General features: G+C 40.0%; 1 protein-coding gene across 2 annotated transcripts in view; it reads left to right on the forward strand.

Moving 5' to 3' along the window:
• EPB41L4A (erythrocyte membrane protein band 4.1 like 4A) overlaps window positions 1–18730 on the forward strand; it is a 266854-nt gene that overhangs the window by 115111 nt on the left and 133013 nt on the right. For both annotated transcript variants that reach the window (XM_007192109.2, XM_007192108.2), the window contains exon 3: window positions 413–517. In XM_007192109.2, the coding sequence (XP_007192171.2) occupies window positions 413–517 (105 nt within the window). The remainder of the gene's footprint in view (window positions 1–412; window positions 518–18730) is intronic.

Below are 18730 nucleotides of genomic sequence, written 5' to 3' on the forward strand. Positions count from 1 at the left end.
GTGAGAGTAATGATGTAGGTGAAAATTACTTTTTAAAGATGAAAGAACTGTGGGATTTTAAACCAAAGTAAGTTTTTTTGATGAATTTATTAGATGCACTTCATATAAGCTGTTATCTTTATTAAAATAATAATTTTGTCTTAAAGATATTTTACGGTCCTGTAAGAAAAGAACCTTATGTTAATTTAAAATGTACAACAATTAAAAAATTGTTTTCCAAAGCAATTCATTTAATACTGAAATCCCTTTCTTTGTAATTGAGGCAAAACTTAAAGAGGGAACTATGGGCTAATAAAATTGTTCCCATGTGAGCAAAGCTAATAAAAGATGAGAACTGTGACTGTGTCCCACTGAGAAAGACAAGGCACCTTATTAAAACAAAACAAAACAAAACTGTGAATTATTTTTGCAGAAGTCAACGAAAGGTTCCGTTGTCCTTGAGCACGTATTCCGTCACATAAACCTTGTGGAGATAGATTATTTTGGGCTGCGTTACTGTGACAGAAACCATCAGACGGTGAGTACAATGACTTCATATTAAATTTTTCTTGTATAAATTTCACTGTATCTCTGGCTTTTCCTGATCTTTAGGTTTTTGTAACTGAAAATGACTGAAAAACTTAAATATGTTTTCCATTGCTATTTCTTTGCATTTTTTCCACTTCTGCCAAAAGTTGTAGAGTTGTAGGATTCATAGCTTATGTGTGTGCAGATTTCTTTGTAGGTGGCTTACATAGTTTCTGGTTTTTCGCAGCCATATTATAGAGAGTACTTTCCCTTTGTGCTGTTAGGAGGACTGAATTCGCCATTTCATGTGTGTTAGGAGCCAAGTGGCTAGTCTCTTGAAGTGATAGGCATTATTGCTTTTTAAGAAGGTAAATGGTTAAAGAGTATTTAAAGAAATACAGTGTAAAAAGGTGCCGATCTAAGTTTTATAAGTTGGACGAGCAATTATAAAATAAACAGGGGTTTTCATTCATGAGCTTCATGGAATAAGAGTAATAACGGCAACCAAGCTTTTGGTGTAGGATGTCATTTGTTCATGAGGATTTAACTGAAGAATTCCTGACTGGTTGGATGGTAGAGAGGTACTAAGAAACCTACCACATTGGTTAGTATAGATTCTATTCAGTAAGACTGAAATGCTGTCTCTTGGTGATGAACAGAGGAAAGACTTTGGAGGTGATGATTTTGAGGTACAAAAGTATATTCATTAATGTGACTTTTGGTTTAAAAGTCTAAGACAGATCTTAACCTCAGATAGACAGTCTTATTTATGCTTATAATGCTTATATGCTTACCTTAAAAATACCGTATTTGACATATCTTTTATTTTTTATACTGTTAAAATAGGTTTCCTCCTCTTTCTTCCTCAGTTGTCCCAGCCTCCACTGGGTCATCTGGGTCTGGGGTCTGTTCATTGAGATGCATGATTGTCTAAGTGGGCCTTTTCTGTCCTGTTCCCAAGAACGTTCTATGATAAGAAGAGGCAGACAAGTGGAATGCTATTGATGGCGGTAACTTGTGATTTTTCTTGAGCTTGTTCCATAACCTATTTTGTTTCACATGAGCATTTCACAAAGTAGGAATAAAAGATTGGGTGTGTTGGTTAGCTTTCCATAGGAAGGAATTGCTTTCTAAAGGCGAGTGGTCATTAATGTGTAGTGCAAAGAAAGGGAGCGGGCATACTCAGAAGTTCACTGAATTCTGTCTTGTACAGGCCATAAGTCAATATAGCAGAACTGTAAATCTGTACTGAGAGATTAAATTGAAGGCTATAGAAGATATCTTGCATTACATTCATATTTTTGAAATACCATTTTTCCTAGCAGAGGGAAATTCAGTTTCCTGATTTTGTCTAGTATGTCAGACCTTGCCTGGAAAGATCGACTGTCTTGCTGAAATTATATAGACCTTATCTGTCCTTTTTTTTTTTTTTTTTTTTTACATTCCAAAGAAAAAGATGTGAAAAGCTAGAGAATTTTAAACAATGGCTCATATCATTGCAAAAGAATTAGCAGTTGGTATTGGTAGTTTATTTAAAGTTTTCTAGGGCTTATTCAGAAGAGTTTCTTTTCTGTTACCTTTATTCCTAAGGGTTCGCATCTGTGATACAGGTTTTAGGAGAAAATAAATTACACAATTAGAAGGAGAAAACTGTTAAGTCATGCTTTTTATGTGGTAAAAACATCAGATGTGTAAATCACATGAAAAACTATTTTTTTTGCCTCCTGAATTTATTTCTTTCTAGTAAACTCAGATAAAATAAAGGTGATTTGTAAACGTGACTTAGTCTTTGTACGTTCAAATGTATTCTCTTATTTTCCTTTTAATTGTAGGAAGCTATGAGAATAAGTTCATGAAAATTTACTCTTACTTTAGGTAACCATTTCTTCAAGGCCTGTCATTTCTGCAGGGCTGGGAGAGTGTGTCTGGGTAGGAACACATGATTCCATTCCTGATTTGCTCCTCTTGGGTTCTGAGGTAGAAGTTGGGATCTCCCTCAGGAAGAAGCGCAGGCAGACTTTTCACTCTGGAAGGGCAACCTCCCCAACTGTAAGTTTCTGAGGAGATTGTTGGTAAACCTAACTTCATATTTCCCTGTTCACTCTCTATATCCCATAGTTGCTTATGGTAAATAAGAATAACTCTATGTTAGAATAGCACAGGCCATGGGGAAAAGTCCTTGTCCTAAAAATAGAGGAATGATTTCTGTGAATATGCCTGAATTACTGTCCATTAGATGGGATTTTGTTTATTGCTTTACTCTTTCTGCACCCGAAAGTTTATTTTAATGGGGAATGCCTGTGTAACAATCTTTAGTGTAATTAAGATCTACATAGAGCAGACTTTGAGGCCCTAATGGGCACCACTTAGATCAACTCTTGAAGCAAATAAAAAGAGATAGTGGGAAGAGGAGCTGGGGATAAAATGGAAGAAAGATGACAAGGAAAAAGATGACTACATCAGTGAAAAGCTCTCCCTCCTCCTCCCTCCATCAGCAGTGGACGATGCCTTGGGGCCATGCCTGAACTTTGGCTGGGGGTGGGGGAATAAACTGGGAAGCCTGCAGCACTGCTAGTCAGCCTGGTGTGGTTGAAGTATAAGCATGCAGATGTAAGTGAGTTAGACTGGCAGTGGCTGCAGAGCTGGCAAGGAAGGGTTAGGGAGGGCTTTATGCCCACCTCAGAGAATTAGTGTGTGTTGCATGAGAAGAAGGGCAGCTACCCTAGAGAATTAGGGCGCAACATGCCTGATGAATATGTCCCTGGGACATGTGGACCCCCACATGGCAGGGAGCTTGTTGTCTGTCCTGGAGAATGGGGGTAACCAAGAGGCCTCAGCCTGTATCAGCCATCACCATTGTTGTCAACAATGTATCAGGAACTGTTGAACATTTTCTTGTGTTCATTACGTGCTCAGGACAACTGTACAAGTTAAATATTATTATCTTACCATCACAGATGAAGAAACGGAATCTAAAAAGATTCAGCAGTTTCTCCAAAGTCACATAACTAGCAAGTATTAAGATCAGAATTCAAACCCAGTCTTCATGTCTCCAAGACTTTTCAACCACTATAATATCCTGACTTGAATGTGTGTAAGATAAAGAGGTTTTGCATACTTTGGGCACTAAAGAACTCTCTTTTGGGCTTCCCTGGTGGCACAGTGGTTAAGAATCCGCCTGCCAATGCAGGGGACATGGGTTCGAGCCCTGGTCCAGGAAGATCCCACATGCCACGGAGTAACTAAGCCCGTGTGCCACAACTACTGAGCCTGCGCTCTAGAGCCCGCGAGCCACAACTACTGAAGCCCGCGCGCCTAGAGCCCATGTTGCGCAACAAGAGAAGCCACTGCAGTGAGAAGCCCGCGCACCGCAACGAAGAGTGGCCCCCGCTCACCGCAACTAGAGAAAGCCCGCGCACAGCAACGAAGACCCAACAGAGACAAAAATAAATAAATAAAATAAATAAGTAAAAAAAAGAACTCTCTATGCAATTTACATATTAATATTTGTTGAGAAGAGTTAAATGGTAATTTAACCATTTAAGCAAACTTCTCAGATTAACCTGTGGCAAGAGAGCTCATTTAGGCCTTTGTGTGTTGCCACATTCATGTGGTCGTTCAGCTGTTATTTAATGAATACCTAATATATGCAGGCCATGTTCTGGAGCTTTCTATGTTTTTCATGTAGTCTGAGGAATTCTGAGGAAAGTGAATTTACTGCCTGGAATATTAAATGAAAAAATACAGATTTTATGTACATTCCATGGAACCAAGTCCTGGGAAATTCATGTAGCAAACGCATTGATTTAGGTGTTATGTATGTGTAAAGAGTAACAGCTGGACAGAAATAAATCTTGTTAAAGCTAACGTCTCTCTAAGGGTACAGCTGACTTGATTTGGAACACTCTGGGCATCATAATTTCTTAACTTCACTTCTCAGGATGGGTCTGTAAAAGAATCTCTGGAAAATAGAAACAGTTCTTTGTGAAGACACGGTTACTGAGACTGAATTAACACAGTGCCGCCTACATTACCTCAGGCTTTTTTTTTTTAGAAAGCACCCTCTTAAAGATGAACCACGGGGGAGACTTCCCTGGCGGTCCAGTGGTTAAGACTTTGCCTTCCAATGCAGGGGGTGTGGGTTCGATCCCTGGTTGGGGATCCCACATGCCTCCAGGCTGAAAAACCAAAACATAAAACAGAAGTAATATTGTAACAAATTCAATAAAGACTTTAAAAAAATGGTCCACATCAAAAAAATCTTTTAAAAAAACCAGATGCACCGTGGGCTTCATGTACTTGCAGTTTCTTTCCTTAAAGACAGCAATAGTGAGAGCACTTAGCCTGGGCCTAGAACCTCCGTTCTGTTCTGCTCTGGCCTGTGTCATCAGGTTCGTTCTTAATCCAGACTGGTCTGTGCAGGGTATGTCTCTTTTATATCTGGGCCATGGTTCAATTTACAGAAAATTTCCAGCTGTGATGGAAGGTGTCTGTGAGGCCGTCTGTCATAGGGGTTACAAGAACACACCAGCTTTGTCGAATGACCCTGCCACTTTCTAGCTGTAAATATTTAAAATTCTCTTAAAGTACTGACCCTTAATCTAGAACAGCAGAAATGTCGGGAGAGTGGGCTGCGTCCAGTGTGTTCTAGGCCTGCCTATCCCCAGTTGAGGGGCCGTTCATTGGGAGCACCTTCCTGTTCTCCTCATGGCAGGTGGCCAGCAGCTCAGCTTGGAGTGTCTTTACTTTGAATGGGTACCAGCTTCCTCTGCTCAGTGTCCTAATCCCCAGCATCTGTGAATATGTCACCTTATATGGCAACAGGGACTTTGCAGATGTGACTAAGTTAAGGATCTTGTGATGGGGAGATTATCCAGGTGTGACCAATATAATTACATGAGTTCTTATACATGAAAGAGGAGGCAGCAGAGTCAGAGGAGATGTGACAGTGGATGCAGAGGTCAAAGTCATGTATTTGCTGGAAGGAGGCCTTGATGCCAGGAAGGCAGGTAGCCTCTAGAAGTTGGAAAGGGCAAGGCAAGGGTTCTCCCCTGGTTCCTCCAGAAGGAGCACAGCTCTGCCTACGCTTAGGTTTTTAAGCCCGGTGTCTTAGTCAGTTTGGGCTGCTATAACAAATTACCACAGACTGGGTGGTTTAAACAAGCAACATTGATTTCTCACAGTTCTAGAGGCTGAAAGTCTGAAAGCAGGGTGCCAGCGTGGTTGGGTTCTGGTGAGGGTCCTTTTCCAGGTTGTGGACAGCTGACTTATTGTGACTTCACATGCTAAAAGAGTTCTTACAAGAGCACTAATCCCATTCCTGATTGACCTAAGCACCTCCCAAAGGCTCTACCTCCAAATACCATCACATTGGGATTAGGGCTTTAACATGTAAACTCCTGGTGGACACAAACATTCAGTCTGTTATACCTACTGAGACCATTTTGGACTTTTGGCCTTCGGAATTGTAAGATAATAAATTTCTGTTGTTTTAAGCCACCAAGTTTATGGTCATTTGTTGCAGCAGCAGAAAGAAACCAATACAGATGGTTACTGTGGGAAGCATTTTATCTTGCTTGCTCAGTGGAAACTTGAGGGCCTTCTTGTTTGGTTTCACCACATTAGGCAGAAACCTGAGCTGCTGTTACTTTCCTGGGTAATAATAGCATATATCCTTCTGCAGGTGCTCAGGATTTCTGTGATTAGGGCTGCATGTGTATCTGCAGATGTCTGTGAGTAATATTAGTTGCTGCTTCACAATTATCTAGATTCCTTATTATGAGGGAGGGATGGTAAGATCTGTTAATGATAGGCAGAGAATTGAAATTATGATACAGGCCTATCCCCTTTAATAATTAGGTGAATTTGAAATTACTCTGAAGCTGGAAGGAACATGAGCTGCCTTTGGGTGTTCAGAAGTTATTATAAGTGGGGTGTGTGTGGTAGAACAGACAACTGCCTTTGGAGTCACAAGGTAGGTCTGAGTCCTATGTCTGCTTCTAAGAATGGTCAAGTCACTTCATTTTTCTGAACATTGAGAATAATGCCATCCCTGACCCGCCATTCAGGATTGTTGTAGGACCAAATTAGAGACCACACATATACTCTAAGGTGTTAAACCTTTTGAAGGCCTTTCCTGTTGAAACTAGGATGGAGGAAAATATTGCTGGTGATACATATTTTTAAAAGGTGGAATAGAGGAAAGAAGGAAACAGTCTGGGGGAAAGAAGAGAGAAAATCAAATAAGCTTTGGACTCTGAAACAGCTTTGGAGATTTTTGAAGATGAGTTTTGTTGATATTGAAAGCAGTAATAAGAATAAATGTGATATCTCAATACTACTTCTGGTTTTAAAATTAGTAGTTATAATCACATCCCGTTTTAATGTTAGCACTTGAGATGTCTTTACAAATTACTCCTTCAAATGCAGATTCTATCCAGGTAGAGCTTTTCTCAGAATATGCATTCAACCTGCTGAATCTGCTGTCCTATGACTTCAGAAGTCAAAGAAGGAGGGAGACAGGTAGCATACAGATTCAGTCAGCATGTGAATGTCCTCTTCCCCAGTGAACTCTTCTTTTCTTCACCAAGACAATAAAAGAAATCAGATGGAAGCCCCCTAACTCCTTAACCCTTCTCACACACTTAGTTGCTCCTTACCCATCCTTTCCTCTCCTCTCAGTGGAAGAGCCCCAGTGCCTCTCCCCAGGATTTTATCACCTCTCATTTCTTCTGCATCTTCAGCCCTCTCCCTCTCTATTCCCTTTCTTCTGTCAAGGTTTGGGCATGTTTAAATCTCTCACGTTTAAAACCACCCTTCCCCCACTCCCATGCGATCCTTTGTCTACTGCCGTATTGACTCCCTCTGTGTCACACCTAATCTCCAGAAAGCTTTGCCTAAGTTCATCACCTCCACTTCTTAAATCTAATTCATCCTTTTTTAAAAAAAAATTTTTATTTATTTATTTAGGCTGCTCCGGGTCTTAGTTGCAGCACGTGAACTCTTAGTTGCGTGCGGCATGCATGTGGGATCTAGCTCCCCGACCAGGGATTGAACCTGGGCCCCCTGCACTGGGAGTGCAGAGTCTTACCCTCTGGACCACCAAGGAAGTCCCCATCAGATCTCATTCATTCTTAAACTTCTCACAGTTCAGCTTTGATGCCCATCATACACTGAAATGGTCCTCAGGGTCGTCACTAGTTGCTACATCCAAGTGACACTTTCAGCCCTTATCTTCCTTTCTGTTGTTGCATTGACCCTTGTTCTTAAAATCTTCTCATTTTGCTCTTCTGACAACACGTTCTCCTTTTTTTTTCTCTTTTCAAGTTTTCTTCTGGTTATTCCTATTCAATCTTCTTTATGATCACTTTTCCTCTGCCTTTTCCTAAAAATGTTGATATGATTTTGTCCATGGTTTTCTTATGTTCTGACTGAATATACACACACTTAATGCTACTTCTTCTGGCCCTATTTTTTCCTGAAATAACTTCCTTAAAAAAAATAGAAACTAAACTGTGTATATATTTGTATCCTCCCCACCGCCCCTAAAAGCTCTGAGGATTATTGAGCAAAAATGATCCCATCCATTGAGCTCTAGCAGGCAGGCGCTGCCATGAGTAATGGTATTCTTCTTTGCATTACGATTTGTTGTATTTTGCAGTGTGAGTTTGAGGTTTCACTTTCTGTAACTTTAGCTTCTGGCAAATGCCTGTAATGACTGATAAAATGTGTGTAAGTGATCACACAAGTCCTATTGCAAAGAGAGAAATTAAATTTGTCATGTTGGATTATTACAAATTGAAACTTTTATAGCCAAGACATGGAAACAACCTAAGTGTCATCAGTGGATGAATGGGTAACGATGTGAGATATATGTATGTATAAATAAAGTAATGGCATGTTATTTAACCATAAAAAGAAGGAAATCCTGCCATTTTCAACAACACAGATGGATCTTGAGAGCATTAGGATAAGTGAAATAAGTGAGACAGAGATAGGCAAAGACTGTATGATCTCACTTATATGTGGAATCTATAAAAGCCACACTCATGGATGCAGATAACAGATTAGTGGTTGCCAGAGGCGGGAGGTGGGGGATATGGGTGAAAGTGGTCAAAAGGTAAAATCTTCCAGTTATGAGATGAGCTCTGGGAATGTAATGTACAGCTTGGTGACTATAGTTAACAATACTCTTTGTGTATTTGAAAGTTTCTGAGAGACTAGATATTGAAAGTTCACATCACAAGGAAAGAAGACTGTGTGAGGTGATGGATGTTAACTAAACTTAATTGTGGTGATCATTTCACAATATATACATATATCAAATCATTATGCTGTATGTCTTGGACTAATACAGTGTTTTTTTAAACAAATTTCAATGAAGTATAGTTGATTTACAGTGTTGTATTAATTTCTGCTGTACAACAAATTAACTCAGTCATAAGTATATATATTCTTTTCCATTCTGGTTTAGCACTGAATATAGTTCCTTGTGCTACACAGTAGGACCTTGTTGTTTATTCATCCTATATATGCTAGTTTGTATCTGCTAATCCCAAACTCCCAATTCTTCCCTCCCCCACCCCACTCCCCCTTGGCAACCACAAGTCTGTTCTCTATGTCTGTGAGTCTGTTTCTGTTTCGTAGATATGTTCATTTGTGTTGTATTTTAGATTCCACATATAAGTGATGTCGTCTGGTATTTGTCTTTCTGACTTACTTCACTTAGTATGATAATCTCTAGGTCCATCCATGTTGCTGCAAATGGCAGTTTCATTCTTTTTTATGGCTGAGTAATATTCCATTATATATATATACATATATATATGTATATATATTTATATATACACACACACACACCATATTTTCTTTATCCATTCATCTGTCGATGGACATTTAGGTTGTTTTTATGTCGTGACTATTGTGAGTAGTGCTGCTATGAACATAGGGGTACATGTATCTTTTTGAATTATAGTTTTGTCTGGGTATATGCCCAGGAGTGAGACTGTTAGATCATATGGCAACTCTATTTTTAGTTTTTTGAGGAACCTCCATACTATTTTCCATAGTGGCTACGCCAATTTACAATCCCACCAACAGTGTAGGAGGGTTCCCTTTTCTCCACATCCTCTCCAGCATTTGTTATTTGTAGACTTTTTAATGATGGCCATTCTGACTGGTGTGAGGTGGTACCTCACTGTAGTTTTGATTTGCATTTCTCTAATAGTTAGCAATGATGAGCATCTTTTCATGTGCCTATTGGCCATCTGTATATCTTCTTTGGAGAAATGTCTATTTAGACCTTCTGCCCATGTTTCAATTGGGTTGTTTGTTTGTTTGTTTGTTTTATTTTATTTTATTTTTTTTTTAAATTTTTATTTATTTATGGCTGTGTTGGGTCTTCGTTTCTGTGCGAGGGCTTTCTCCAGTTGCGGCAAGTGGGGGCCACTCTTCATCGCGGTGCGCAGGCCTCTCATTATCGCGGCCTCTCTTGTTGCGGAGCACAGGCTCCAGACGCGCAGGCTCAGTAGTTGTGGCTCACGGGCCTAGTTGCTCCGCGGCATGTGGGATCTTCCCAGACCAGGGCTCGAACCCGTGTCCCCCGCATCGGCAGGCAGACCCTCAACCACTGCGCCACCAGGGAAGCCCTTGTTTTTTTGTTATTGAGTTGTATGAGCTGTTTATGTATTTTGGACATTAAGCTCTTATCTGTCGCATCATTTGCAAATATTTTCTCCCTGTCTGTAGGTTGTCTTTTCATTTTGTTTATGGTTTCCTTTGCTGTAGAGAAGCTTGTAAGTTTGATTAGATCCCCTTTGTTTATTTTTGCTTTTATTTCTATGGCCTTGGGAGACTGACCTAAGAAAACATTGGTATGATTTATGTCAGAGAATGTTTTGCCTGTGTTCTCTTCTAGGAGTTTTATGGTGTCATGTCTTATATTTAAGTCTTTAAGCCATTTTGAGTTTATTTTTGTGTATGGTGTGAGGGTGTGTTCTAACTTCATTGATTTACATGCAGGTCTCCAACTTTCCCGACACCACCTGCTGAAGAGATTGTCTTTTCCACATTGTATATTCTTGCCTCCTTTGTCAAAGATTAACTATCCATAGGTGTCTGGGTTTATTTTTGGGCTCTCTGTTCTGTTCCATTGATCCATGTGTCTGTTTTTGTGCCAGTACCACACTGTTTAAATTACTGTAGCTTTGTAGTATTGTCTATAATCTGGGAGAGTTATGCCTACTGCTTTGTTCTTTGTCCTAAGGATTGTTTTGGCAATTCTGGGTCTTTTATGGTTCCATATAAAATTTAGGATTATTTTTTCTAGTTCTGTGAAAAATGTCTCAGGTAATTTGATAGGGATTGCATTATATCTGTAGATTGCTTTGGGTAGGGTGGCCATTTTAACAATATTAATTCTTCCAATTAAGGAGCATGGAATATCTTTCTGTTTCTTTGAATCACCTTCACTTTCCTTTATTAATGTTTTATAGTTCTCAGCATATAAGTCTTTCACCTCCTTGATGAGGTTTATTACTAAGTATTTTATTTTGTTGTTGCAATTTTAAAAAGGATTGTTTGTTTGCATTCCCTTTCTCATATTTCATTGCTAGTGTAAAGAAATGCAACCGATTTCTGTATGTTAATCTTGTATCTTGCTACTTTGCTTCTAGTAGTTTTTGTGTGGAGTCTTTAGGGTTTTCTATATTTAGTATCATGTCATCTGCATATAATGACAATTTTACCTCTTCCTTACCAATTTGAATACCTTTTATTTCTTTTTCTTGTCTGATTGCTGTAGCTAGAACTTGCAATACTATGTTGAAGAGAAGTGGTGAGAGTGGGCATCCTTGTCTTGTTCCAGATTTTAGCAGGAAGGCTTTCAGCTTTTCACTGTTGAGTATTATATTGGCTGTAGGTTTGTCATAAATAGCTTTTATTATGTTGAGATGTTTCCTCTATACCCACTTTGGTAAGAGTTTTTATCATGAATGTATGTTGAATTTTATCGAATGCTTTTTCTTTTCCTTTCTTTTTTTTTTTTTTTTTTGGTTGCGTCGTGTGGCATGTGGGATCTTAGTTCCTCAACCAGGGATTGAACCTGTGCCCCCTGCATTGGAAGCGCAGAGTCTTAACCACTGGACCACCAGAGAAGTCCCTACATTTTCTGCATCTGTTGATATGATCATGTGGTTTCTGTCTTTTCTTTTATTGATGTGGTATGTAACATTGATTTGCATATGTTGAACCATCCTTGTGACCCTGCGATGAATCCAACTTGGTTGTGGTGTTATATGTCAATTATATCTCAATAAAACTGGGGGGAAGAGCCTTTATTATCTAAGCATCTTCAGGTATCTGGTGAAGGAATAGGGCAAAGATCAAGAAGCAGAAATGTTTTTTTTCAGTAGCCCTTTGACCATCATAAACAGTGCAGCAGCCTGAGAGTACTGATGACAAAACATCAAGGGTACCTGGAAAAAAACCCACAAAAAACATGGCTGGAGGCTCTTCATGAGTCCAGAGGCCTGGAAGGGAATGCCAGAAGCATCTTCATAGGGACCCCCAGCAGTGAAGCTTCTCATTTTCCTGCTGTTGATTATGTCACTCTTCCTACATAATCTCATCTGCTCCATGGTTTAGATTACTATCTAAAGGCTCAGTTGACCCTCAAATTTGTATCACCAACCCAGACATCTCAAGGCATTATACTGTGTACAGACTCTCTGGATTCATACAACTCTATACTTGGGAGAGGTGTGTGGCATTGGGTGAGTCTTCTCATTTGTCCAGGCCTCAGTGTCCCCATTTATGGAGTGGGGATAATAATAGTACCAGCTTCAAAGGGTGGTAGTGAGGGGTAAAGGAGTCTATAAACACCCAGACTACTGCTTTAAATGGTGTGGTCAGTGCAGTATAAGTGTTTGCTCTTATTCTATACTTGGATATTCCTAAGGTCCCTCCAACACAACATATTCAAAACTGAAGTCATCATCTCTCCCTCCAGATGTGCTCTTTTTTTTTTTTTTTAATGTTCTTAAGAGTAGTGATTTTCCAGAATTAAAGAAAAAAAACTATGTACCTGTGTATAATTTTAGGTTGAGAATAAAAATTTTATCCTAAGTTTAAATAGATGCAAATTTTTGGTTTATCATGAGTACCAACATTGTAAAATCTGTCACATTACTCTTAAATGTATACTCTTAAATGCATCTCTATATCATAGCAATTTTGGTACTCATCGTCAATGTTTAAAAAGTAGACGTGAACAAATTCTACATTAAATGTCAGAATTGTCTTTGTTCCTTTTCGTATTCTACTTTCTTCATAGAATTTTCTCATTATATTTTTATTAACAGAATATATTTATCCATAACAATATTTTTTATAGAAATTGAAAGTTTAAAAGTTTATTTCATGAGACCTTAAGGCTTTATTATTGAGCCATAAGAATAGTTATTATTACCAAGGTTTTCAATTAAAACAGCAAAATATTATGCATTTTAATAACTCTTAAACATAAAAAGTGAACATTTATTGGAAGTGCATCTCAGTGAAGTAATGGGCTGCTTCTTCTCAGTTAGTTCATGTACCCCTGAATGATTATAATATATTCCTGGAGTGAGATAGGGCTCAGTATCAATTTTATTCCTATTTCTTGTCTTTATAAGGATGAGCACTGAGTAATCTTATCTACTAAAGGAGTTAGATTGAAAAGGAAGAAGTTTTGATAAAGGAAGATCACTTACTTCCTTGAACTCTCCTGAGTTATACGCCAAAAAAAATCACATAGTGATCTGTCATCTAAAATTATTTTCAGTAATCTGTCAGGTATCTCCAAGGCACTGTAGTCATCACCAACCCCTCTCAATCTGCTCTGAGAGCAGAGATTTCTCAGACCACTCACCGGGTTCTCCTTCAGTTTAGTTTGAAAGCAATGAAATCAAAACCTCTTGAGTGGCGAACAATTTGTTAATCGTTATAGTAATTCAATTTCAGAATTTCTGGGAGATGTATTCAAAATGCTTTACCAAGATTTATCAAAACAGTATTAATTATGCTTTTTCTCTTTTACTTAGAAGCATCTGATGTAATCTACTTTGGTTTTAAGGGATTAGGAAAATTAAAAATGGTTAATTTTAATGAACATTTGCCAGTACATGATTTTTGGTAAAATGCTTTTATCTATACTTATGTACTTTATATTTTTATCAGAATTGTGGAGCTGCAGATTTAGTTAATCCAGTTTATGGAAAATGTCCTACATATTACTTTGGCAAAGCCAGTTACTGTCAAACCACTGAGCTAAACCAGTGTACATTCTGTCATTTGTCAATTTAAATAAAAATGTTAACATGTATTCTGTGACGAGTACTTCACTTTGGAATTTGACTTCTGAGATGGGTAGACAGATAAGGCACAGTGTTTTGTCACTTAGATGAGATAGGCTCACTAGGGCTTTGATTTATTTTATTCTGTGGGACTCTTCCTCATGAGCTAGGCATATTTTTATATATTTTGATAGTAGCTGGACAATGGAAGTTGCAAGATCGTTAAACAAACTCCCTTTGCTGCCTTGTTCTATAATATACCTGAATTCCGAACAACCCAGCCAAGGACCAAAATACCGTGTTTCTTTCATCTTGCCTAGTCCTCACCAGAAAGGCGTGTAAGGTAGGGAAAGACGGAAAGCCCTGTTTTTCTGGTTTAGGGTGTTTTATTTAAGGCAACTTTGCTCACACTGGTATTTAAAAATGTTTCTATCTTTCTGCTCAGGAATTTTCTACATCCTGGGGCAGTGCGCCCTAGAGTTTGAAAGGGTGAGAGGTGCCTTCCTGCTGTAAATGGGAAAAGAGGGTTGTGAAAGGGGAGGGCAGAGGGGAGAGCTGGCAGGACCTCTCATCAGGTCTGTGCTCACGTAGATCAGGTCTAGAAAGAGTATGTGTGTTAAGAGGGTAAATCCTGAGAGTTCTCATCACAAGGGGAACCATTTGTTTCTTTTCTTTTCGTTGTGTGTATATGAGAAGATGGATGTTAGCTGAACCTATTGTGGTGATCATTTCACAATATAGGTAAATTATACCATTGTGCTGAATGCCTTAAACTTACACAGAGATGCCAATTATTTCTCAAGAAAAGTGGGAAGAAAAATGTATATGGAAGTTGAGAATCTGGGAATTAAGTCCCTTAAAACTATCTGTTGTCTTTGTACCCTTTAGGAAGTCCTCATGGTTGCATCCCTGAGGTGCCTGCCCCTCTGTCTGAATACCTTAGTGAATGCCACCACTCACGCTAGGGTGTCATCCTTAACTCTACCGTCTCTCCTTCTCCTCAGAGATAACCCGTCACCAAGTCCTGTCAGTTCTACTCCTTAATAACTAGCATGACTTGTGTAATTCATCATGCAACCCAGGGTACTTTTTTTTTTTTTTTTTTCATTTATTTTGACTGTGTTGGGTCTTCGTTTCTATGCGAGGGCTTTCTCTAGTTGCGGCAAGCGGGGGCCACTCTTCATCGCGGTGCGCGGGCCTCTCACCGTCGCGGCCTCTCCCGTTGTGGAGCACAGGCTCCAGACCTGCAGGCTCAGTAGTTGTGGCTCACGGGCCTAGCCGCTCCGCGGCATGTGGGATCTTCCCAGACCAGGGCTCGAACCCATGTCCCCTGCATTGGCAGGCGGATTCTTAACCACTGCGCCACCAGGGAAGACCCCCCCCCCCCAGGGTACTTTTGAGAGTGAAAAGGGTCACTGTTCGTAACTAAGCTAGGACAGCAGTTGTCAGCAGGACTTACGCTTACCTCTTAACCTCCCAGGCCTGAATCCTGGTTGAGGTGCCAGCACGCGAGCCTGGATTTCTGCAAAAGCTTTCCGACTGGTCTTCCTGTCTTTGCTCTTGCTCCCTCCCATGTTTTGTCCCCTGCAGTTGCGGTTTTCTTTCAGAAAGACTACTTTAAGGATGTCTCCTCTGTGGCTTCAGATTCTTTAATGGGTCCCAAAGGGAAAATGCAGGAATTCCTTAACAAGGATTACAAGGTCCTTCAAGAAATATGGCCCTTGGTTGCTCTAGAGCTTTTCTTGCATGCTAATTCTTCAGCCCCCCACCAATCATCCTCCACCCAAACCCACACTACAGGTACATGAAAGCTGCACTCAACTACCTGCAGCTCCTTACCTGAACTGTAGTGTCTCCGTGATGTACCTGCTGCTTCCCCGGCCTGAACACCCTCCTCGTCTTCCGCGCCTCATTTTTACCTGTTGATCCAGCTCTTCCTTGCCACCTGATTGAGCAGTCTCTGATATTAGTCTCCTCCTGAAGCTTTCTCTCACCCCCGCAAGTGCCCTAGGCTAAACCCTGTCGTCACACACTGCAAGTCCTACGTTGTATTTTTCTCTTAAATAATATCCCCCACTTGATTGGAAGCTCCTTGAGGGGAGGGATTAGGTCCTGTTTCTCACTATGTTACCACCGCTGCCACTGCCAACTAAGTGATCTCTCACCTAGACAAATGGCTGGCCAGAGGGAGGTCAGGCCTTGACAAGAACGCTTCTGCCTTGCCTTTCTGTGTCTGCTTGCTGCCTCCTTTCCCTGCTGTTCTTTGAATTTGTTGCTTTGGTTCTCTTAAGAAAGACCTCTACTGCTGTTTATTTTAACCAGACTTCGGAGATATATATATCTATATATGTATGTGTGTATTTTTTTTAAAGCTTTACTGAGATGTTAGGAAGTTACGTTGGAAGTATCTGGAATTGCAAGAAATTGCAGATACATGCTATCCTTGCTATCCTTAGTGTGCTGGCAGCTACTGGGTGCTGTTGAGAGTATTCCTGTCTAGTAAGAGGCAGCGTAGTGTGTGGTAGAAGGAGGTGTATGAGGATTTGAGTTCAGGTAATGACACCGGCGGCTGTATGGTTGTGGGTCCCATGGTTTTTAAAAATTTGTTCATAATAAACTATTCTTAATAAGACAGGGTTTTCTCTTTCTCTATAGTTGTTGAACAGTTTCTATTAAGAAAGGAAGTGATGGTGCTTTTCTGGAGCCGGTTTCCGTTCAGAGTGGGTCTGATCTCTTCTGAGCTCAGTCATGTGCTGCCTGGTGAGAATTCAGGAGCGGGCCTGCTGGAAAGAACCCCAGGAAGCGCTGAGAGAGGAACCTGTCCACCTGCCAGCCGCTCCTGCTTTCCTCCCTGCTCTAGCCCTTAGGGAGAAGCACAGCTTGCTCTGATTGTTTGTTGTGTGTGTTGATTTTGGCATGGTTTCAAAAATGCTTTTGAAGGACCTAGATGTGTCTAGAGTTGACTCCATGGTGTATCTTGAACCTAACCCTCTTGTAGTTCTTTTTTTTCTCTTCCTTTTCCTTCAGATGGTTGATCATAGTAGGCGCAAATGTGTCTTCCATGGGTCGTGTATAATGAAATATTTTATCCTGCGGCTTTCGTAAATTTGTCTTCCAGCTTTAGCAAGTTGAGACGCTGAATTCTATCTTTTTTCATTAATGGCACCGGTGTCTCTTTTTTTTTTTTAAACCAAAAATAGATTAAAAGGAGAAACACTTGGACATGATAAAGGTACAAAATACTTAAAAACAAAACTATCTGGAATGGTACAAACTTCACTGTATATACATATCCACATATATTTGCATATGTAACAAAGTATGCAGGTATGCTCAGTGTTCTTCTTGTCAGTAAAACAGGTTTTCTGTGACCAGTTTCTGTGACCCACACCTGCTTAGCTGTATAAGTGCATGAGAAGAATATTGCTGATTTCCTTACCATGAAGATTTTATTAGATTATCCTTCTACCTGGTTAACTCAGAATGAGCTATACAGGATGGAATTTCAGACAGTTGATTGGCTAATGGAAAAGCAGCAGTTTTAGAGTTAATGATTCTAGACATTTTCCTGATTATCATAGGAAACTAGGTTTTTTTTTTTTTTAATCTAGTGTTTTGATACAAACCTCTGATAAGTTGACCTTGATTTAACCGTATGCTGAATCTTAAGCGGATTTTCTTCATGAATATAAAGAGATTTGATTGGGGTGTGCCAGAAGCGTACTGATAAAATGCATTATTTTCTATATTATTTTGTCTTGAATTTCATAAAATGTCAAATATATTGCATGTGCTAAAAGCTAAGATGACTTGTTTGTCCATTATTGTGTGACCTGTTCCAGTGGGAGAGATGCTCCAGGAATTGCTCAAAGTTGGGCAGGTTCTTTTCGGGGCGACGGAGGCAAGACTTACCCATTTTCTCTTTTGGGCTGTGAATTTTCAAAGTAGCTTTTTGAGTTAACGAAAGTAGGCCCTTTAAAAGCTGACGATATATATAGGAGCTTAATTTTTCCTTGCCCGACGCTCACCACTTTTTTGGGGTTGCAGGATATTTTATAGAGAATATTCACTTAGGAAACTTCTTGTTTACAGTGTGATATCCTTACTCTCATCAGCGCCCCTGACCTGGGGCTGTGAAGAGATAAGAGCATTTGCTATTTCTCATCTCCGCTGAGTCATGGAGCAAATACTTACTGGGTAACCACTGTGTCTCAGCAACTAGGGTGCAGTGGTCGGCAAGAGACAAGGTCCCTGGCCTTAAGGAGTTTATATTCTAGGGAGAGACAGATTGTAAATATGTTTTCAAATATCATGTAGTGATGAGTGCTTTGAAAATAATATAAGATGCTCCAGAGTGGCTGGGAGACTCTTTCTGTTGAGTGGTCAGAAACAGCCTCTCTGAGGTGACATTTAAACTGAGATTTGAATGGCAAGAAGGGAGGGGCATGGCAGGCAGAAGGAACAGCTGCTGTTCAGTGGCCTAAGGCAGGGACAAATATGAAGTCTTCTAGAACTGAAAAGAAGACCAGTGGTGCTAATAGTAGTGAGAAGGAGGGTGACAAAGTGACTGGTAGGCAGGGTCTGTATTACAGAGTGCCCAGCAGCCTATGGTAGGCTGGGTGTATGGGAATCTATTGAAAGTTGAAGCTAAGAAGTGATGGGACCTGATCGAGGAGCTGGATTTTGGGAGTGGGGAGTCAGGTGAAGCTTGAACAGGTGAAGCTTCATATGCCCAGTGGACATCCAGGTGGAGATGTTAGGCGAGTAGTTGGGCTCCTGAGAGGTTAGAGTCACATTTGGGAGTCCCTAGGTTTTTAAAGTCATGAGACTTTAAGGTTTTTAAAGGTCGTTTAGGGAGAAATAGACTATAAATGCAGAGAAGAGGGTCAGGG

This window comes from Balaenoptera acutorostrata, chromosome 2 (genome assembly GCF_949987535.1).
Source record: "Balaenoptera acutorostrata chromosome 2, mBalAcu1.1, whole genome shotgun sequence".
Taxonomy (NCBI): domain Eukaryota; kingdom Metazoa; phylum Chordata; class Mammalia; order Artiodactyla; family Balaenopteridae; genus Balaenoptera; species Balaenoptera acutorostrata.